General features: G+C 41.5%; 1 protein-coding gene across 2 annotated transcripts; it reads left to right on the top strand.

Moving 5' to 3' along the window:
• Positions 1–3,045: 3,045 nt before the first annotated feature.
• On the top strand, positions 3,046–22,462 carry TTC14 (tetratricopeptide repeat domain 14). Of its 2 annotated transcripts, none has more exons than XM_014069579.2 (12): positions 3,046–3,244; positions 5,959–6,083; positions 6,795–6,994; positions 9,031–9,115; positions 9,215–9,344; positions 11,121–11,273; positions 12,139–12,210; positions 13,959–14,078; positions 14,174–14,296; positions 15,771–15,888; positions 18,861–18,970; positions 21,008–22,462. In XM_014069579.2, exons 1-12 carry the CDS (start codon positions 3,099–3,101, stop codon positions 21,942–21,944), a joined length of 2,319 nt encoding a protein of 772 aa, XP_013925054.2. In that variant the 5' UTR covers positions 3,046–3,098; the 3' UTR covers positions 21,945–22,462. The 2 variants fall into 2 exon arrangements, with proteins under 2 accessions (XP_013925054.2, XP_087581323.1); XM_087725197.1 differs by lacking the exon at positions 3,046–3,244 and adding an exon at positions 3,282–3,525.
• Positions 22,463–22,915: the final 453 nt, after the last annotated feature.

Genomic DNA, 22,915 nt, shown 5'->3' with positions numbered 1-22,915 from the left:
CATTTATTTTAATATAGTTAACTTGCCACAATAAATAGAATTGCAATTTTTGCCCTGAAATACCACTCTTCATCATTTATCTTTGAGTCAGCCAATTTGAAATTGTGATTCCAAAGATACTCCCTTGAATTTTGTAAGTGCAGTATCAAATTGCCCTCAAACAGATGGAGGGCATTTTTGAGGTTTTTTGGGGCATTAGCTGGTCAGATTTTTTTAGTCAGAATGATCTTATTTCACCCTCTAGTGGAATATCACTACATTACAAAGATTTAGAAACACCTGAATGTTATTGGCGTCAATCTACACTTTGCCCTTATTGTATTTTTCAGAAGGAAAATTTGAAAAAAATTAACAAATGATTAATATTTTAAAATCTGGGAGCCCCAGTTTATATGGGCCAATATCTGAGCTGTGACTTGTAGTGCTGAGAGTTCTTTCGACGGGAAGAAATTTGGTGCTTCAAATGAATTACAAAATGGTCATAGAGGTGAGTTTTAAAAGAAGAGCAGTTATGGGGTTTTTGCTTTTTCTCTGTATCCTTTTTGAAGCTTCTACTTCTGCATACATGCAGAATTTTTTTTGCTTTTTGGCAAAAGGGTAGTGTAGTGCCAGGAATTTCTCTGACTAGAAGGGGGAGAAAAAAAAAGAGAAATGGTAGAAATACCCAATAGGCAAGAAACAACACACAATTTTTCAAACAATTTCCGCTCGAGGTCACTAGGTCTTGGCATGTCTCTCACAATAATGTTGCAAATATTAACAGATACTCCTACATCCACAATTATGTGACACCAGGTAAACAACTGTAATTGCTTAAGTCCTTCTACTTTGCATGCCACATAGATGCAACTTCACTATAAGGTTGGGAACTCCGTATTGAAATCCAGAATACTTCCACGGGTCAGTGCTGATAAGATAAAAGCACTTGGACTTGCATTCTGCAGAAGAGAAGCTTCTATATGTTGAAAGAAATGTCCTTCTGGGTTCATCTCCAAGTGGGGAAAAAGACACTGGAGACATGGAGGCTGCTTGGAAAGATGGTTTATTGGTGATGGACAGGACCACATGGCTTGAGCCCTGAACAGAAAAGGTGATCACATGCTTCAATGTTGGTGGAGAAAAGAGAAGGAAGGACTGAGATGCTGAGTCCCTGGTTTTATGCCCTCTCTGGCCTTTGATCTTGAGCTTGTATTCTGATTGATTGTCAGACTCCCATGGGCCCATGCAGGGGCAACTCTCTAGGCTGCGTTTTGAATCCAGGTTTGGTTGAGTTCTCAGATGCCATGTGGTGAGTTGGGTAAAGTGCCAATATTATCACGCTTTAATCCCAACCCCTGGAGCTGAAGGGGAGAACTCTTTATTATGTAAAGGGACTAGTTTGGCCTTCTTAATGGCCCATTGACAAAGTGGGGATGGGCAGGAAGCTACAGGCAGCTATCTTGTCTTTTAAAACATGTTTCTTTCTTTTCACATCCAGAGAAATATTCTGCCTTTTCAATATTTCCTAGGGTGTTTCATTTTTCTGGGAGAGGGCTGGGTGATAACTTCCTACATATACTTGTTATAATCAGGTTGACACATGCATGATTGCATCTTTGCATGCGCTATGGAGATTTGTTCTGGATCCTGCTGGCTAGGCAAAAGAAATGGTTGCTGTACCACTTATTTTACATAATGCAGAATAACATAGTTGGAAGGGGCTTGGAGGTCTCCTGCTATACCAGTGGGTCTCAACCTTCCTAATGCCGTGACCCTTTAATACAGTTCCTCATGTTGTGGTGACCCCCAACCATAAGATTATTTTATGTTTTCCGTATATATTTTTTGAAAATATGTGTTTTCCAATGGTCTTAGGCGACCCCTGTGAAAGGGTTGTTTGACCCCCAAAGGGGTCCCACAGGTTGAGAACCACTGCCCTATACCATTTCACACAAGTGGCTGTCCAGACTCTTCTTGAAAGCCTCCAGTGTTGGGAGTATCCATAACGTCTGGAGCCATCCCACTGGTTAATTGTTCTCACTCTTAGGAAATTTCTTCTAAGTTCTAGGCTGCTTTTCTCCTTGGTTAGTTTCCACCATTTCTTGTCTTGCTTCTGATGCTTTGGAAAATAGGCTGACCGAAGCCCCTCAAATGTTGGAACACTACTGTCACACACACATTTCTCTAGATTATCCATACCCAATTCCTGCAACCATCCTTCATATGTTTTAGTTTCCAGGCTGATGTATTTATAGAGATTTTTGCCTCATCCTGTATGTCTGTTATGCCACAACATGTTAAATCCTCTGCTCCAAATATCATGTTATTTCTTTCTAAGCTTTCACTTTAAGGCTGTCAGGGAATGTGACTTTGCAGGGATTCTCCTTGGAACTGATTGTGTTTATTCCCAAATAATCTCCAGTCTTGCTCAGTTCCTGGCAACCTCAGGGCATATCTGTTGTTTCGTTGACTCAGCACCTTCCTTAGCCTTCTCAGAATCAGCCAAAGGCAGGCAAGGTGTTGGACATATTATGTATTAATACAGAATATAAATATTCCCAGCCATTACTTGCCACAGCAGAAGTGATCCATTTGGAGAGTTTCCATAATCGTGCCACAAGGCTCAAGTCACAAGCGAGCTCAGCACCTTGTGCAAACGCATCTCCTCACAATCAGGAAATCGTGAGTTCGATCCTAGGTAGAGGCAGATGTAGGTGCTTGGCCAGGGGGTTGGATTAGATGGCCTGCAAGGTCCCTTCCAACTCTGTTAATCTGCCACTCCTAAAAGGTTATTTGCACCACCTTCGGCAGCTTGAAAAATGTGCGGACTTCAATTCCCAGAATTCCCTGGGCTGCATGAAAAAGCACAAGAAACGCCCATCCCCCAAGCTCCCTCCCCACCCCAGGCTTCGTCCGCCCATTCTTAGTCCGCTCCGCCTCCTTTGGATAGCCCGATAAGGCGCATGCGTCAACCCTTGCTCGAGGCACACGGGAGGGATGAAAAAAGGGAAACGCTGCGAAAGCTTTTAACTTCCGGGTCAAGGACGCCCGTCTGCGTGAGGGGGAGGAGCCGCCGCCGCCGCCGCTCAGGGTGCAGCGGGTGGGCGGTAGTCTGACAGATGGAGCGGGACTTGCTTCGCCAGGCACTGGGCTTCCACGGGCCGCCGCTGCTCTCCCTGCTCCACGCCGAACAGCAGGACAATCCCGACTTCGGCGGCCTGCTCCCCCCGGGCGGGGCCGGCCTGGAATCGCTGTCGTCAGCTAGGTGAGGCGAAGTCTGCGGCCCCGCCCTCTCCGTGTGGAAGGAGGGGGCGGGGCTTCGCCGGAGGGGCGTGTCCTTGAGAGCGTGGGCGAGGCCTGCTTAAGAGACGAGTCAGTTCTGCTCTTTGCGGCTCCTTTGCGGTGGGTTTGTGTGTGGCAATTGTCGTTCTTCTCAGCCTTGGAGCCCGAGGGTGCCTCTGACCATATGCAGAGTGTAACGTCTGTTGGCAGCTGTGCCTCGCCTTTTATGGACGGGCAGGACTGGCAAGTGACTCTTCTTCCCAGGTAACATCTCCTTATTATCCCAAAGGTGCTTTTATCTCCCCACCCCTTTTTTTTTTCCAGGAAGCAGCTGGACTTTCTTGTTTTTTTTTCCTTTTGAAGACGTTTCTCTTCTCGTCTAAGAAGCTTCTTCAGCCTTGACAGAACAGTGGGGAATGGCAGGATTTATATTCTTTGCAGATAGTTGGTCGCTTGCATCGTTTTGGAGGGTCATTGAGGCCATTTGGAGGTTAGTCTCTGTCCTCAATAAACCCTCTAAGACAGTGTTTTTCAACGTGACATAGTGTAAGATGTGCCGTGGGAAAAACACTTTATATATAGTCAATATAGGCACAGAGTTAAATTTTTTAAACATTTTCTAATGGTGGTGTGCCTCGTGATTTTTTTCATGAAAAAAGTGTGCCTTTGCACAAAAAAGGTTGAAAAACACTGCTCTAAGACAGGGGCCGGCAACTTTTTGGACCTCGGGGACCACTAAATTCATAATTTTAAATCCTGTGCTAATATGAATTTTTCTTAAAGATAAATCATATTTAGTGCAAAATTTAAAAAAAGTATATGTTTTTCTGTGGACCACCAAAATTTTCTCACGGGCCACCGGTTGATGACCACTGCTCTAAGAACTGGTCCAAGGACCAAACCTCCCAAGAGTTTCAAGGACCCTCTAAAAGGATGCAAATGACCAGCTGTCTGCAAGGAGTACGAATCCTTCCATTCCCCACCATCCAGTCAGAGCTGAAGAAGCTTCTTGGATGAGAAGCAAAACATCTTAAAAAGGAAAACACAAGAAAGTCCAGTTGCCTCCTGGAAAAAAGCCCCTTTGGGACAGCCCTGACCTGAATGACTGAGAATCTCTACAGACTTTTAGCTGTACAATTTGGGATGAACAACCTTTGAACGGTGTGGGAGTAGGAATGGATTTCCAGAGGAAAAATTGCAGAGTACAGGAACCAGGAGCCACTTACTCAGGTGACCCCCAAGGACACAGATAAACCTCCAAGTGCTTCAATGATCCTCTAAAAAGGAGCAAATGACCAGTTGTTTGCAAGGAGTAAAAATCCTTCCCTCCCCCACCACCTTGTCAGAGCTGAAAAAGCTTGGAGGAGAAGGAAGCGTCTTCAAAAGAAAAAAACAAGGAAGTCCAATTACCTCCTGAAAAAAAAAAAAGAATAAAAGCACCTTTGGGATAACAATGACCTGGATGACTGAAAATCTCTACAGACATCCCATTGTTAGGTGTTTTTAAGCTTGCTCCACCGAACCTGCTTTCAAACAATCTGCTGAGAACTGGCAATGCTTTCCATTTTTCCACTTTGCTTCATTTCTTAATTGTAGCGATGTCATGGCTAAAATCCAGGACCCTGAATATATGTTAGGGTCCTGGGTAAGTCAAGGAGTCCTCGACTTACGGCTGCAATTGAGCCCAGAATTTCCATCCTTAAGTGAGTTTTGTCCCACTTTACGACCTTTCTTGCCACCATTATGAAATGATTCACTGCAAGGGGTTAAGTTGGTCACACGGTCATTAAGTGAATCTGGCTTCCACTCTTGACTTTGCCGGAAGGTTGCAAAGTGGGATCACGTGACTCCAGCGCATTGCAATCGTCATAAATATGAGCCAGTTGCCAAGCGTTCTGAATTTTGATTGTGTGACCATGGGGATGCTACAGTGGTCAGGAGTGTGAAAAATGTCATCAGTCACTTTTTCCCTCTGCCGTTGTAACTTCAAGACAGTCACTAAGCAAATGGTTGCAAGTCAAGGATTACTTGTAATAAATTCCTTACTTTTTTTTTTCTGGAAATGTACCACTGAAAACGGCATAATCGTCTCTCCTTATTCATTGAGATTATTTGGTTTGTAATATTGCAAATTAAATTCTTAATTTTCCCTGGAGATGCCATAGTTAAAAGCCAGGATTCTCTATGTATGTAAAAATATACATAAAATTTCCTATTTTTCCCCTCTAGATATTTACCACTTGAAACAAAATATGATTGCTTCTCCTTCTGGAGATGGTTGGCTTTGTAAAACACCTTAAATGTTAGTAGATATTCATTGCCTAAACCATATTAAGAAATTTGATTAAAACTAATTCTAAATATAGACTGTAAGTATTGCAATGTACAGATCTAGGTTTTATGGTGCCAAACAAAAGCATATGTTTTGTGAAATTCTGAATGTCTGACTAGGGGTTCTTATGCAGATAGCTGGATATGACAGTGTATCTTGAGGACAAAAATGCTTCAGAGCAAAATAAGTTGATTTATAATTATGAAGAAACAACTATTTCTTATCTACAAGAAGCAGCATAACAATAGTTTTCAATAAGCTATACTTGGTTTAATGGTTATGCTTTGGTTATCAAATAAATTGCCAGGTCCTTGTTCAAGAAACCATGTTTTTAATGGATGTTAATCTGTTTTCTTCTGTTTCAGAAAAGAAAGAGGGATTGAAAATATTGAGATTCAACAATTCATTTCAAAAAAAGCTGATCTTCTTTTTTCTCAATCTTGGAAAACAAACGTGACAATAGTAAAAGATGGAAATGAAGAGAATGAAAGTAAGGGAATGACGATTGGATGATTTCCCCCACCAATTTCTTCAAATTAGAAAAAAAAAACTTTTTCAAGTATAACTTTTGCCTGTTTATTTGGGTATTAACCCCCGGTCATTGTTATGTATACTAACTTTGCTTGTAACTTCTCCAGTGCCACTTATAAGGAATACAATTTAGATTCTGCAATAGGAGTGGAATATTTTTAGATTCAGAAGTATTTTGTGCTTTGAAAATAGAATTGTTCATCTTTGAGATATTGTCAGTTCCACTGTGTTCTTATCCAGTAATTAGAATAATTTAAAAAAAATGGAAAGGTAAGAATTTGGCTAGATTAACTCAGAAGTCTATCTGCTTCCATAGGGAGTTGGTAGATTAGAGATGTAAAGCTTTAAAAAGATAAACGTCTTTATGAAAGTCAGAAGCAGATCTATTTCAGCAGTATGCATTATTTGTTAGATGTGTATTTGTCCTCCCCAGCAGATTTTCAAGATGATTGGGTAACACTCTTTCAATGTTTTTATGTAATGACACATTTCGTAGTTTCAAAGCATGCCTGTTCAAAAGTGAACCCATTTAATTCCATAGGATTGGATTCCAATGGGATTGCAAGCAATTTGCGTGCATGACTGTTACCATTTAAACTATCTGGCAATCCCTGCAGTGTTTCGGTATTTAAAACTTGTTTTTTTTTTTTTTAATTTGAATCTACCAAAGATTGTTATGCTATTATCCCACCATTGGAGCAGTTTATGGAAATCCCCAGCGCAGAGAGGCGAGAGCTCTTTTTCCGTGATATCGAACGTGGCGACATAGTGATTGGAAGGATTAGTTCTATTCGCGAATTTGGCTTCTTCATGGTGCTGTTCTGCCTGCGAAGCGGCGTTGTGCGAGAGATAGCAGATTTAGAAATCACGGTAAGTCAGAGATGTTGTGTTCTAATCCATCTCCCCAAACACGAGAAACCCTCTGAAGGGAACTCAAAGATTCCTTCATTAGGAGCACCAGCAGCCTTGGCTAAAAGTTTCTCTCTCACCGCAGGCTAACAAGAGCGTTCGGCCGAGAGATGAATAGTTGTCTGCCACATCTATTCATCTCTGCCCCCTGCCTTTTATCCCCAGAGCTAGGTTAGAGCTTCACTAGCAGCGGTGGCTCTTCCATCCCAAGGACCGGCCCATGGATTTCCACTGCTCTCCTCTCCTCTGTCTTCTGCGCATCCACATGTCAGGCACTGGACCCAGCTGTTCTTTCTCTTCCTAATCTGCTGCCTCTGTTGACTCTCCATCTGAGGGCTGACAGACGGCCCAGGTCCACCTCTGTCTCTCTCTGCCAGGTCTATTCCCTCTTCCCCCTCGGAGTTCTCAGGTTGCCTTTATGCTGACCCTGACTCCCACACCACCTTCTCCTCTGATTCAACTGTTGGAGGGTCCAGTGGCCGACAGGCCACAACACATTAATATGAAAGGAGATGTCGGTTTCTGAAGGGTTTCTCTTTTGGCCTCTCATGCAGCTGAATTGGCTGAGTTGATCCAAGGAAATTAAGGAAGCTCTTGATTCAGAATCAGCTTTATCAGCAAAAATGACCTTTCTTATACTCAAGGATTACATTACAGTTGCGAAAGTCCTGAATCCAACTGTGAACTTTTGTTGCATTTCTGATCAAGTGGGACTCAGACAGTAATCCATATGGGACGCAACCAGGGCATGAGTAACTGAGAATAGGAGCTTCCTGATCAGGAAAGGGTGCAATTATTGAACTCAAAATTGCACAAAATATACATTAGACTTAATATAAAACATACAACTAGACCCAAAGATAGACCCCCCCGCCCCTCTGCTAAATAGCTAACTTTCATACCACTATCTTATGCCTAAATATAATATAATTAATATAATATAATAATATAATATAATATAACCCATGAAGTAGGGTTGTATTGTTATTATCCTTCTCATCTTCTATTGGTATCTTATGATTTATCACTTGTTGTTTGTATCTTATGATTTATGATTGTATCATACAATATATGATCTATGAGTTATCATTTTGTTTGTACACTGAGAGTTCATGCACAAATTCCTTGCATATCCAATCACACATGGCCAATAAAGAATATATTCCTATACATTAGACTTGGTAAGAATAAATCAGCTGTACTGCCTGTTGATTTAGTCCTTATCAGACTGGATTTGCATTAACATTGCTGCCTGCCCTATGTAGAATAGTATAGGAGTTTTATATGGAACTAGCTGGATACCCATGCTTCGCGACAAAACTATGTGATCGGGCTATGTAGGAGAAATTTGGTTCACAACCAGTTGGCTCTGGTGGTCAGTGATTGAAACACATGAGGGAATATTGCTCCTACCTTGAGTCCAGAAGCAGTTCCATAGGTGGAAGGCGTAGACATTTTGGTGAGATACCGAAGTTTAATACTGTAAGGAGCCCCAGGCCGTTCTTGAGTGAAGGAATGGAACTTCTGCCAGTTTGAACTGAGGTAACGGAATGTGAGGGAACTGGCAGTTGGAACAGAGTTCTTTTCAGGCGGGGAGGGGGAGTAGAACTCCGTAGCATCAGAGCGTGTTAATTACTGTATAAGAAATACTAATGGTCATTCCCGAAAATCCTTTCTTAGTGAGCACCTAGAAGTCAAGAGGAACATACCTGCCAAATTTCAAGTTTGTAGGCTTTACGGTTCTGGAGATTTCATGATGAGTGAGTGGTACTTGGCTTTTATATAGAGAGATTTAAATGGTGATTATTACACAGGATAGGAATGACATTCTCCCAAGTTATCCACTCAAACTTTGGAATTAAAAATCCAGCTTTTAAAACTATAGAAGGTAAATTACCCTTGTATAGATGTCCTGCAAATCTTCAGTTATTTCTTTGTGAAATGGGACTGAATACGTCTACCCCTAATTTTTTGGAATTACATGTTTTCTATTTTAGGCGCTTTGTCCATTAAGAGATGTGCCTTCGCAAAGCAGCCATGGGGATCCCTTATCATATTATCAAAATGGTGACCTTATCCAAGGCAAGTGTACATCATCACTTTTAGATTTGGCCCTAAGTATATTTTGCGTTGTTTTCTGCTGTTTTAAGTCTGATCTTTTTTTTCTCTTGTTTTTAATAGCTGCAATCAAGGATATTGATCGCTACCATGAAAAGCTCAGTGTATCGCTGCACAAGTCTGCTTTATCTCCCAGTTTAGCAAATACCAAATTAGGAGTCATCAGCTCTGAAGATTTGCCTGTGCATTACAGGTAGGAATATAGGTATACACAATGACTCAATGGCTAAGACCCTGAGCTTGTCGATTAGAACTGTCGGCAGTTCAACAGTTCGAATCCCTAGTGTTGCATAATGGAGTGAGCTCCCGTTACTTGTCCCAGCTTCTGCCAACCTAGCAGTTCAAAAGCATGTAAAAATGCAAGTAGAAAAATAGGGACCACCTTTGGTGGGAAGGTAACAGCATTCTGTATGCCTTCGGTGTTTAGTCATGCCAGCCACATGACCACAGAGACGTCTTCGGACAGCGTTGGCTCTTCAGTTTAGAAACGGAGATGAGTACCGCCCCCTAGAGTCGGGAACAACTATCACATAGTGCGAGGAGAACTTTTACCTTTATATTTGTTTGTATGATTTAAATAATTCAGATTTTAGTGCAGTTTGATGTTTACTAATCTCCTCTAGCCCATCTTTCATTTTTTCCCAATACTTTTTCGCAGATGTGCACATCCACCACATATGGGTAGTAGGTTCCATGTTGTTGGTTGCATTTCAAACAGATAGGTGAACACTCCGGGAACATTTTCGCAATTCTCACTGGTGGAAGGTGCCATCGCTAGAACATCTTGTACATGTTTTCTCTATATGTCGTTGCCATCGTTAATTTGTAATATTTTCCCCAATTTTTTTTCCCATTCCGCCAATTCTATACTATACCCAAAATTTATCGCCCATTTTATCATCGTTTCTTTCACATTTTCTCTTCCATTTTGAATTTTAATAAATAGTGATATTTTTTTTAATCAATTTTTGTTCGGTTCCCTGTAGAATTGTATCCAGCTCTTGTGGCTCCTTATAGCAGTGTTTCTCAACCTTGACAACTTGAAGTCCTGTGGACTTCAACTCCCAGAATCCCCCAGCCAGCATAGCTGGCTGGGGAATTCTGGGAGTTGAAGTCCACAGGACTTCAAGTTGCCAAGGTTGAGAAACACTGCCTTATAGAACCCCTCCCTTTCCCTGTCTTTTTTATACCCACGTCAAGGCAACTCTGAATAATTCCCATGCTTTGGCATAATTAAAAGATAGATAATGGGCACCACCACTTTGTGTCCCAGATCACGTTAGCCAACCATGCAGGTGATGAGCCTTTTAGTACTTCCCTCTTGCCATTGCTAGGATACGCTGGGTCAGCTTCAGCGCTCACCCGCCTTATCAGTGTTACATCTGGCACTTTGAAAGGAAACATCCTACATTCCATAGATTTCCCTCCCCGTAAGCATCGCAACTGAGAAACGAACCAAGGAGCTTTTTATGGTTTCAGTTGGAGTCGTTTTCGATTGTTGACAATTTTCATATGATAAATGGAGCCGAGATAGTGCAATGGTTAGGGTGCACTACTGCAGGCCACTTCAGCTGACTGTTATCTGCAGTTCAGCGGTTCAAATCTCACCGGCTCAAGGTTGTCTCAGCCTTCCATCCTTCCGAGGTGGGTGAAATGAAGACCCAGACTGTGGGGGCGATATGCTGACTCTGTAAACCGCTTAGAGAGGGCTGAAAGCCCTATGAAGCGGTATATAAGTCTAACTGCTATTGCTATTGCTATTGCTAAATGTTTGGTATGTGGAGGAACATTGCAGAATTTCCTGAAGGGGGTCAGTGAGCAGAAGAGTTTGGGACCCCCATGATCTTCAGAGGGGTGAACTTTATTACAAATCTTTTCGTGGTGTTTCTTCTTAGTTGGTAATGCAAGATGGAACAGAGAAAATATTGTTTTATCTCCGTTCACGATTGTCTTTTTGTTTGCTTTTCAGGAAGAGTATCGACGTAGCCAGTAGTTTGGAAACGTATGAAAAAGTTTTGCATAATTCTCTGGGCTTTGCCAACCCTGCTGTAGTGGAGTTCCTAGGAAGCAAATTAGGACTAGATGAATCCAGCCCCCCCTCTTTAATGAGAGGACTACAAAGGTATATAAACAGCATCTCAACCGAAAAGTAATTCCTTCAATGATGAGTTGGTTAAAAATGACATTTCCATCATTTGTAAAAAAAACAAAAAAACAAAACATATCAGTGTTAATGACTAACTATACGACAAGACAAAGCAGATTTTCATACCACCTAAAGTTTGAGCATAATCTAATCAGGTGGAAATGCCAAATGTAAGGGAAATTTGGCTGATAAGCTAACATTCCTGATTATAGAGTTAGACAACTCCGTAGTACAGTGGCTTGTGTGGTTAGGACAGTTAAAGAAGCATTAATGTATTGTCGTATAGTAAATGTTTGGAGTGGTGTGGTGGCCTAGAGGTGGAGCTCTCACCTCACAATCTGGAGGCTGTGAGTTCGATCCTAGGTAGAGGCAACTATTTGTCTCTCTGGGCACAATGAGACTATCTCTGCTGAACAAAACTCTGCATTGGTGACAGGAAGGGCACCTTGTCAGTAAATACTCAGCTCCCTTCAGTTGCCCAGACTCCACCCAGCAAGGGATTATGGGGCCATTAAAAGAAGGTGATATAATAAATGTTTGGGGAATCAAGGAACGTTGTGAAGTTTCCTGAGTGGATCGATGAGCAGAGGTTGGAGATTAGCTAAGTGCTGCCATGGGACAGGGTGAGCTCCCATCCTTCACTCCGGCTTCTGAAAGAAGCCCCCAACTGGGCATCTGCCCAGCAACCAGCTAATCCTTTCAACCCAGAAGTGTCTGGGTTGGTGTGTCTTGACACAAATGTGATGCGATGCAAGACAACTCTAGTAGATTCATTATTTATTTGGACAGGCTATATAAATAGACTGGTCGATTAAACATTTTGGTTCTTTTTTTTCCCCAGCAAAAATTTCAATGAAGAGGATTTTGCTGTTGCGTTGAGGAAAAGACAATCTGCTTCGTGGGCCTTAAAATGGTACACACCACTTTGTTTTCATTAAAGGATAGTTCTAGAAGTCAGAAAAGAATCATTTTCTTTTTTTTCTTTGTCTTTTGTTGTTTTTTGGGTTGGTTTTTTTTTTTGAAGTTTTTTATTTTTATTTTCATACAAGTAACCACACATATACCATTACATCTTAACCAGCACTATTTTGAGTTATCCAATATTATATCAGTTCCTCTTACCATCAATCCACAGCAACTATCATTTGCTCTTCTCCTTTCCATACACCACATTATACCCATCCACTTGCCCCCTCTCTCCTTTTCCCTACCTGCTTTCTTCTCTCTGACATCCCTCTCTTCTCTACTTCCCCTTCCTCTCTCCTTCTCCTCTTTCCACTCCTACTCTCTCTCCTACTTCCCCTCTCCCTTCTATTTCCCTCTCTCCTATCCCCTCTTTTCTTCCTCTCGGAGCGAACTCCATTTAATATTGATGGTGTTAATAATTACATTTCAATAAACATCTTTCATATTAATAATTTTAACATACATCCTCCTTTTAAAGGTATACATATATAGCAATTCCATTGTTATCCCCCCCCCCCAAAAAAAAGCTTATTTTGGGGGCAAAGTGTGGGCAGGGTTCAGGTTTCAGCTATCCTCATAATAATATTACATAGTTATTCATCAGTGGTGGGTTACGACCGATACACCCCGGTACAGGTGTACCGGTGCCTGCCGGGAGCACCAGTTACCGTTCCGGTACGGTGCTCCGGAGGTCCCACCCGCCCACGTGCCTTACCTGTATTTGAGCTGTTCGGGGCTTACGCGCATGGAGCGTATGGTGCCTGTGTGACGCTCCGCCGAGCAGCTGGAGCGTCACAGAGGCATGGCAGGCGGTAAGTATCCATGCGTGCGCTGTGCACGTTCATGTGGTGGCCCCCCGGCCCCATTGCACCGTACCGGTTGCACTGGAATCCGGAACCCACCACTGTTATACATCATTACACGCCCCAAATCAATTCTTATAGTCTCAGTTATTTTTTCTCATTAAGAGTAAATTTGAACTTGAAAAAGAACCATTTTCTTCCAGGCCAATAAACTGTCTGAATTTTGGAAGCGGATAATACTTTTTGTCATTCAGACATATTAAAGGTTTATGTGATGCTAAGGGTGGTGTTACAGGTAGTCCTTGACTTATGATCATTCGTTTAGCGACGATGGCACTGAAAAAAAGTGACCTGTGACTGTTTTTCTCACAAACATTGCAAACATCCCTGTGGCCACTTGGTCAAAATTAGGATTCTTAGCAGCTGACTCATTTATGATGACTACAATGCCTCATTGGGGATCACCTTTTGCAACCTTCTGACGAGCAAAGTCAACGGGGAAGCCAGATTCACTTAACAACTATGGCAAGAAAGGTTGCAAAATGGGGCCAAACTCACTTAACTGTCTTGCTTAGCAACGGAAATTTTGGGCTCAATTATGGTCTTAAGTCAAAGACTACCTGTACTTTATTAGCAGTAACGTATTGTTCAGTCTTCCGACTGCAGGCTAAGGATAAACAATACGCTTTAATTCCTCAAAGATCCTTCTTATGTCTTACTGAATTTGGGGCTTAAAATAGTTTGGGGGGGAGGAGAAACTGCAAGTCTGATAGAGAAAAGCAGTAGTGAAATCAAGGATTGGCATTTGTTTTTATGCCGTGGTTAACTTGCGTTCTTCATAGAGGTATTCGTTGGTTTATTGAAATCTTAATTCAACTAATTTTATTTTTAGTGTAAAACTTGGTGTTGATTATTTTAAAGAGGGCCGCCATGTTGATGCCATGAATGAATACAACAAGGCATTGGAAATAGATGCCCAAAATGTTGAAGCCTTAGTAGCCCGTGGAGCACTGTAAGTATTTGCTTTGTGTCTGCAACCCAATAATGTCACCGAGCGAGTGAAAAATAAATATACTTACAGGTGTTTTTTTTTCCTTTTTCTTCTAGCTATGCAACAAAGGGAAGCTTGAATAAAGCAATTGAGGATTTTCAAATTGCTTTAGAGCAGTGCCCCACACACAGAAACGCTAGAAAATACCTTTGTCAAACGCTTGTTGAACGAGGAGGCCAGTAAGTGTTGCCTTGTGTTTCTTTATAGGTTCCCCAACCTGTGCATTTTACGTTTCTTTCCCTCGTCTATATTTTTATGCCTGGTTAAAGATAAAGAACAACTTGGGTAGACCTGTGTGTGTGGTTAATTCAACAGCACAGCTTGATGTGAAATCATCTGTTCACCTCCCCACTTATATCTGCTTGCTCTGTTTACCACCATCTGTTTTAGGCTTCAAAATAAAAGCAGCTTTCTGATTAGCAAGCCAGTTAAGCGTGGGCTGGTTTGCATGGCAATGAAGTGGATAATAGAGGTGGCTGAAAACTTGTGCTCATCGGTGTTTCCCTATCAAAGTTTCATTGAGTGGATGCCAAAAGAGCCTGGATCCTGTTGTTGTGGCCCGCCAGTGGGTAGTGAAGCTGGCAGCAGATTTGGACAGTGGGGAGGTTGGGGAGGAACATGGGCCATGGGTCAAAGTCTTGATGAGGCTCTGATGAGGGCTCTGTTGGAGGGAGAGAGGGGGGCAGAGCCATATGCCAGCTATCAGCTGTCTTCAGAGTCAAACATCAGTGAAGCAGATGAACAGCTGGAGCCTGTTTCCAGTGTGCGCATGTGCAGAGCTGCCAGACAAATGGAACAGCTAAAGAAAGGGGTCGACTTGGGAGTAAGGTGGATGATGAATGGCCCTCCCAGAGGAAATAAAAGGAGCGAAAGGGGAGTGGATTTTGCAGGAGACAATTAGTTTGCTTAATTGGTTCTTGACTCTCTGAGACTCCTTGCCAAGTTTTACAGATATCGGCCTGTCAGCTCTCCAAGCCAGATAAGGACTGTGACTGTAAATCCTCCCTTGAAAGACTTTGCTGGATGTGAATGAGCCGAATTCACTGTCAATTAATAAAAGAGGTTTTTGTTGACACAAGGAGTTTGCTTCATGCTCTTGGGCCGCCTAAGTCAGAACAGTACCTTCTAATGATCACTGGATTGCTGAAAGTCAGGGGCCACCTGTATTTGTGTTAATCAACTACTATTCCAAATTCATTTTCACAAGCAATATTACCGAACGAGTGTAAAGGTATCTCAGCTGTCAGTAACTCGCCAGGGAAAAGATTTGGGGTTAAGAAGGTAGATAAGAGAATAAAGATCTGTTCAGCATCCGTGAAGCATCCACATTCCATTCAGGTAAATCATTAAGAAAGGAACTTAAACAATGCTTAGCAATGGAAAGCCTGGTCCCAATTGTGGTCATAAGCCGAGGACTAGCTGAACAGCTGTTTTTTTTTAAAGGGAGTTTGCAAATTTAAAACAGAACAGCCACAAACCTTCCGCATTACAGGAGTAGATCCGTCCTATTCCGTTTTGTCCATGTCGAGGTCTGAATTGCGTCCTAAGTCCCCAACCGAAGAGAGGTTGAGTCAGGTTAAGAGAAGAGCGTTCTTAAAAATGTATTAAGCATAAAGCACTTCAGGTTCATGCGTGCTTAAAATCATTTGTCAGGTTGGAAGAGGAAGATAAATTGTTGAACGCCGAGAGTTACTACAAGAAGGCTTTAAACATAGATGAAAGCTTTCAAGAAGCTGAAGAGGCCTTGTTGAAGCTTCGTCAACAGATACAGGTGATTCTTTACTTTCTGTTAGTTGACTAAAGTAAATAGCCAATGTCAGACTCAAGAAGCAAATTATGCGTTGGTCTTTTCTTTCCCCTCTGAGGAAGCATTTTGTGCTAGCCAAAGCTAATTTTTTTTTTTATCTCGTATGGCCATTGTTAGAGACACCTGATGGGGAACAGGCAAGTGGAATACACATAGGCTAGATTAAAATAGAAAATTTTTAGAAAATTAAAAATGAAAAAATCAGATTATTTTAATTTAAATTGGATATTTTTTTAATTTTATCAAATCTATTTTAATAAAATGCTTTTATTAGATAGTTTTCTATTTAAGATACATTAATAATGGGATCTTGGAGTCCTAGTGAACAACTATTTAAATAGGAGCCAGCAATGTGCAGCAGCTGCCAAAAAAGCCAACACAGTTCTAGGCTGCATAAACGGGGGAAGAATCAAGATCACGTGAAGTGTTAATACCACTTTATAATGCCTTGGCAAGGCCACACTTGGAATACGGCATCCAGTTTTGGTCACCACGATGTAGAAAAGATGTGGAGACTCTAGAAAGAGTGCAGAGAAGAGCAACAAAGAGGATTAGGGGACTGGAGACTAAAACATATGAGGAACGGTTGCAGGAACTGGGTATGTCTAGTTTTAATTTAAAGAAGGGCTAGCGGTGACATGATAGCAGTGTTCCAATATCTCAGGGGTTGCCACAAAGAAAAGGGAGTCAAACTATTCTCCAAAGCACTTGAGGGCAGAACAAGAAACAATGGGTGGAAACTAAACAAGGAGAGAAGCAACTTAGAACTGAGGAGAAATTTCCTGACAGTGAGAACAATTAATCAGGGGAACAGAAGTTGCCTCCAGAATGCTCTAACACTGGAAGTCTTTAAGAAGACATTGGATAGCCATTTGTCTGAAATGGTGTAGGGTTTCCTGCCTAGGCAGGGGGTTGGACTAGAAGACCTCCAAGGTCCCTTCCAATTCTGCTATTGTATTGTATTGTATAATTTGGTTTATTCAGCATGAAATGGAGCTTACCGTGTTTCCCTGAAAATAAGACAGGGTCTTGTTATTTTTGAGGTGCAGGAAGCAGCGTGCGTGGTCACCTCATGGCTGCTGCTGTGTTGCAATATTTTCGGGGAGGGCTTATTTTAGCACATGCACTCAAAAGCCCGAATGGGCTTATTATCCAGGGAGGTCTTATTTTCAGGGAAACAGGGTAGTAATGTAGCATGAGGCTGCATATTCTGAATATTTACATTTTTGGTAAACTCATTAAAATGAATCCAAGCTCTGCAAGCTAAATAGGAAACTTTCATTTTGTTTGCAAATAATAATATTAAAGATTCTAACTACCAGCAAAAATGAGTCCCTACATTTAAAGAGCACCTGTCATCTCAGATCCATCATGGCAGCACCTGTTAGCAGGCATCCACTCACCTGCTGCCCGCCACATCCCTCACCTTGTTGTGTCACTGCCGCATCACCAGCCGTCCCCTTAAAGTGAATGGGACTGTTGGAGAGTCAACAGCGGGTCAGAGGATGAGCCGCTGCAGGACAGAGATGACAGCTGCTCTTTACAAATTATTATTTAAATCGAGTTGATTTAAATCAAGCTTTTTTACTAGTGATTTAAATCAACTTTGATTTAAATCAAATCCACCCTGAATACATAACACGGAAGCATTTTAATCATGGCCATAATACCGTGTTATCTCGTTTCCAAGTGCTTATTTTCGGGGGTAAAAAGAAAATAAGACCCTGTCTTATTTTCTTTTTATCCTTGAAATAAGCACTTGGCCTTATTTTTGGGGAGGTCTTATTATTTTTGAGGTGCAGGAGGCGGTGAGCGTGGTCACCTCATGGCTGCTGCTATGTTACAATATTTTGGGGGAGGGCTTATTTTCAGGGGAGGGTTTATTTTAGCGCATGCGCTCAAAATCCCAATTGGGCTTATTATCTGGGGAGGTCTTATTTTCAGGAAACAGTATAGTTTATTAACCAGAATTTTGTAGGTCAGAGTTTCTTTTTCTTTTTTTAATTATTATAATTTCTATTGGGAAGAGGCCGAGGGTCACTCTGCATGGGCCTGTCCGCAACGTTTTATTTTCTGTGAGGTCAAGAGAGGTACACGTGAGAAGTGCAAGAGATTGATGTCTTTTTATCCATAAACTTTCCCATTTAATGTGGCAGCGAAAAGTTAACGGGTGAATGGAAGCGTTTGGATTCTTTTATTAAAAAAAGGAATAAAAGGCCCACTTTTGCTCTGCTTTCCTTGGTGGGGGTCCGCTAGTTAGAACGCCCTTCTCAGCACGCACGTACAAAGCCTTGGCGGGGTCTTCTCCTGTAATACTGATGATACCTTTCTCTCCAATGCATTTTCCTCCGAACTGCAACTGTTGCTGCTGTGTCTGACCTCTGTGGTGCTGCTCGTCACCAACAACCCTGTGGAATATGATTCCGCGTGTAAACTGTGCATCAAACTGGGCTGTGATACCGTTGCCAAATGGTTTGTATTCATACATGGCCCTTTTCAATTCTGTTTTGATGGGAATCACATTTTACGTATCAATTCAATAATGGGCACATTCCTTATTGATTTCTGTTCGGTTGATTATTCTTTGTGACCAACTATTTTGCTGGTTGCCGTATTAACCTTCCATTCATACTTCCCGGATTGCTAATGTTGGGTTATGGGACACCAAATAACCTGTTTTTTTTTTCTTCTTCTTCTCCTTGCCTTTTAAAATTTGGGCTACAAACTACAACATGAACCGTAATACTATGGTCATTCATCCCTATCACTTAACCATCCTTCGTAATTATTTTTTTTCCTTTAATATTTCTTTCTCTTTTTTTATATACACATGGTTCCTTTGGAATCTCTGTCAATTTTGTATGTTGTGGGTTGGGATGGGACTCATTTGTTACAACTTGTTAACACCATATTTTTGATGTTGGGATTTAAAAAAGAAATCTCTGGAAATTAGAGAGAAACAAGCTGCAAAAGAAGAGAGGCAGAAAGAAAAGAAAGTAGAAACAAGTGCAGAAAAACTGCGTAAACTCTTAAAAGAAGAACAAAGGTAACCTGTTTTAATCTATCTAGTGTCTCGTACCTATCTGTGTCCATACAGCTTTTCTTACATAAACTAGAGAGCAGTCTGATGCTGTAAGTATAACAATTCACTGTTAATGCTGTTTTTTTTGTTTTGTAATGTGATTTATTTTCCTCAAATGTTTTTTTATTTATAAAGAAGGTTTTGTAAGCAATTTAATTTACAATGAAAGAGTAGTTCTAAAGCAGTGTTTTTCAAACGTGGCAACATTTAAGACATGTGGATTTCAACTCAGAAATAATATCAGAATTAATTTCTTCTCTTTCTGTATTATACGCATGAGAGTATAATTACTTGCACTGAAGAGCGGAATGGGACAATTTGCTGCAGCCAACTCACCATGGCCAACTCAACTGTGGACAACTCACTGCAGGACAATTTAACAATTCTACTTCATACTTTCAAATAAATAAAAAAGTATTTTAATTTTTGCCATTCACATCTCATTCTTTCCCTACCTTTGCATCCGTTCTTGAATGATTCTATTCCACCATTTATTTGACATTAGTGTAACTCTTGTCCCGCGGCAAGTTGTCCTGTGGCGAGTTGGCCGTGGAAAGTTGGCCATGGCAAATTCTCATAGATCTCTGAAGAGCCATGGTGGCACAGTGGCTAGAATGCAGTACTGCAGGCTACTTCTGCTGACTGCCGGCGGCCAGCAGTTCAATCCCAACCAGCTCAAGGTTGATTCAGCCTTCCATCCTTCCAAGTTCGGTAAAATGAGGACTCAAGATTGTTGGGGGGGTGATATGCTGACCCTGTAAACCGCTTACAGAGGGCTGTAAAGCACTGTGAAGCAGTATATAGCAATAGCACTTAGACTTATATACCACTTTACAGAGTCAGCATATCACCCCCAACAATCTGAATCCTCATATTACCTACCTCGGAAGGATGGAAGGATGAGTTAACCTTGAGCTGATTAGGATTGAACTGCTGGCAGTCAGCAGAAGTAGCCTGCAGTACTGCCTTCTAACCACTGTGCCATGATGACTCTTATAAGTTGTTATTGTTATTGTACTGAAGTTTTAGGCTATCATGAAAATTGTTGGGTTGCACACTGGCTAATGTACAGATAGCATCCATACTAGGCATGTCTAGTATGTACATATGTATGTATATGCAACATTACAGTGTGGTTCTGGTCTCCGATAGGAAATGTGGATTTTACATTAGATTCTGGGTAGTAGTAAAAATATGAAATCTGTGGTATCCTTGGTGCTCTCTGAGCTTGGTTGTTTAATTGCAGATGTTTCATTACCTGACTAGATAGCATCTTTAGTACTGGTGAGTTTGTGGTTTGCTCCCTATTTATATATAGTAGCTTGCCTTGCCATTGTTGAAGGTGTGGTTTCCTCTTTGCTGTTCCTTAATTAGGATATTGTGTTCTGCTTGTCTGCTGTTAATCCTTGCTTAGCTAGATATTGGCTGCTGGAAGGAATCTGTTCTCGCTTTTTTTTGTTTTGTTTTGTTTTACTCTTAGTTTTTGTCTGTTTTGAATGATGTCTAAATATGGTTTATTTCTATATGTATGTTGATAATTGATTTGTCTGAATGCTAAACTTCCAGAATTCAATAGCACTTTTGAATTAAGCTTGGTCTAGAATGCTCACAGTAGCAGGGCAAGCAATTGTCTATAAACAGGGAGCAAACCCCACACTCAATAGCACTGATGATGTTACCTAGTGGGATACTGAAATGTCTGCAAGCAAGCCCAGAGTGCACCAAGGACTTCACAGTTCAACCCTGAGCTATGTGTATTCTCTTCTACATGAAGTCTAGCGGTAGCAGTTGAGTTTTCAGGTATGCCTGCCTGAAAACTTTTAAAACTAACCTGTATACTCATTTAGTTGAGGGAAACCCAGAATTTTGCCCTTCTAGTCAAACTATCCTCGTATTTTTCCTATTGATACCCAAACGTTTGTTAGCTCAGCAGCTGAAGCTTTCACACATCCCCGTTGTGAAATTTAACCGCAGTGCCTCATGATTAATTAAAACTTTTAGGTTGAAGAAGAAAAGAAAAAAGTCAACTTCCTCTTCCTCCTGTGATTCTTCATCAGATGAGTCTTCTTCCTCTTCCTCCTCCTCCTCCTCCTCTTCCTCCTCCTCTTCTGATAACGAAAAGCATAAGAAAAGGAGTCGGAACCGGTCTGAATCCTCCTGCAGCTCTAAAAAACACACCTCTAGGATGTTTTCCCACCCGAGCAGGAAAGAGGACAGCTATTCTCCTCCTGCCAATACCTCTGCTTCTTTCCTTAACCAAAAACACGAAGTAGAAAAATTGTTAGAGAGGCAAGACAGGCTAGCCAATCCAAAACCCGAGGTAAGAGACAGAGAAGGGGATTGCACATTTGTAAAGATGTATGCCGAAGATGACCTCTGTGGAGGTAAGTTTGAAGATTCTAGGGATTCTCGCCATCACTCCAAGACTTGGGCAAATAGTAGCAAGATTGAAAGACAGAGTAGATCAGACCGAGCTTCGTCCAATAGGAGGGATAGCACAGGCTCCTACTACAGACAATCTGATGACCGAAATAAGGCAAGTGATTCAGGAAGGCTGGAAAAAGAACTGGGCAGGAGGGAGGGCTATCACAAGTTCAGCCCAAGCCACGCCAAGTACTCCACCTCCCCCACGGGGTCGGATTACTCGTCCAAATCTGCCGAACATTACAAGCAGTATACCAGCCGATGGATGAATGAACCTAGTAGGTACAATGCGGATGGTAGAGCTGAGGCGGCCCGGGGTAAACGTGAGAAAGAATCCAAGAACAGGGAAAGGGAAGCTCCAAGGGTCAAAGGAGGAGATGAGGAAGCTATGCTGAACGGTAAAGAACAATTAGGCAGTGGTGCTAAAAAACAGCTGCCTCAGAACTTACTCAATATATTTAATCAGATTGCTGAATTTGAAAGAGAAAAAGGAAGCAAGCTGAAAAATCAGTGAGTTGAAACATTAAAGTCAGGTGCGGGAAAGCATCTGCTTTTAATCACTTGGCAAGTCTATACGCTTTCAAGTTTTTTTTTTTAATTTAAATTTGTTTGTTAGGTATTGATTTAAACTGGGGGTTGTCCAACCTTGGCAAGTTTTAAGACTTGTGGGCTCCCAGAATTCCTCAGCCAGCATAACTGCCTGGGGAATTCTGGGAGTTGAAGTCCACAAATCCCAGTGGTGGTTGATAAATATGCAAGAGTTGTATTTTTTTTTTCAACTGAATTTCTTATGCTGTTAGGGTATTAAGGTACGGTGGCACGCCTGGCTGAACAACGTTTAAGGCTGCCACCTGTGCTACCTGGCATCAAAATTGCACTTTAAAACATTTCCCCCCCACAAGGTGCAGATGACTGTTACTTTGTACTGTTAATAATATAACCATGTATTGATAAAATAAATTAATTGAAAATATTTTAATGTGTATCATCAATGTACATAGTCTGTATTACTATTAAATTTTTTTCAAAAAAGATTACTGCTTCCCAAATTTTAATTCAGCACTTGCAAAAATAAGGGGATGTGGTAATGGCAGTTATGCCCGGGGTAAGCCTCTGCTAACGCTAATCTAAAGGCCAAAGGGTGCGTGTGTGTGTGTGTGTGTGTGTGGTTTCTTCCTATACATCTCATGTTTTCCTAACTATTCACTGATAGAACAAAAGAGACAAGGAGTCAAGTTGGCTTGAGTATGAAGAACCTCTCAAATGCCATGTGGAGTTACTAAGGAGGACAGTTGGAAGATTTTGGATAATAAGCAATACTGGAGGATTGGCTGAGAGAGGGAATACAGTAGGGTGACCCAGATATATTCAACACATAAATGCTACAGGGAACTGATCTGCCTAGATATGAAGCTTGAGCATGGCTTTAAATGACTGTGCTCTGCAATAGGCCCAGCAACTTTTAGTAAGTGTTAATTTGCCCAG

Source organism: Thamnophis sirtalis, unplaced genomic scaffold (genome assembly GCF_051295495.1).
Source record: "Thamnophis sirtalis isolate CommonGarterSnake01/CBP01778 unplaced genomic scaffold, rThaSir2_p1.2 scaffold_11, whole genome shotgun sequence".
In the NCBI taxonomy this organism is placed as follows: domain Eukaryota; kingdom Metazoa; phylum Chordata; class Lepidosauria; order Squamata; family Natricidae; genus Thamnophis; species Thamnophis sirtalis.
Note: the sequence above shows the minus strand (reverse complement) of the source record. Positions and strands in the feature narration are given on the sequence as shown.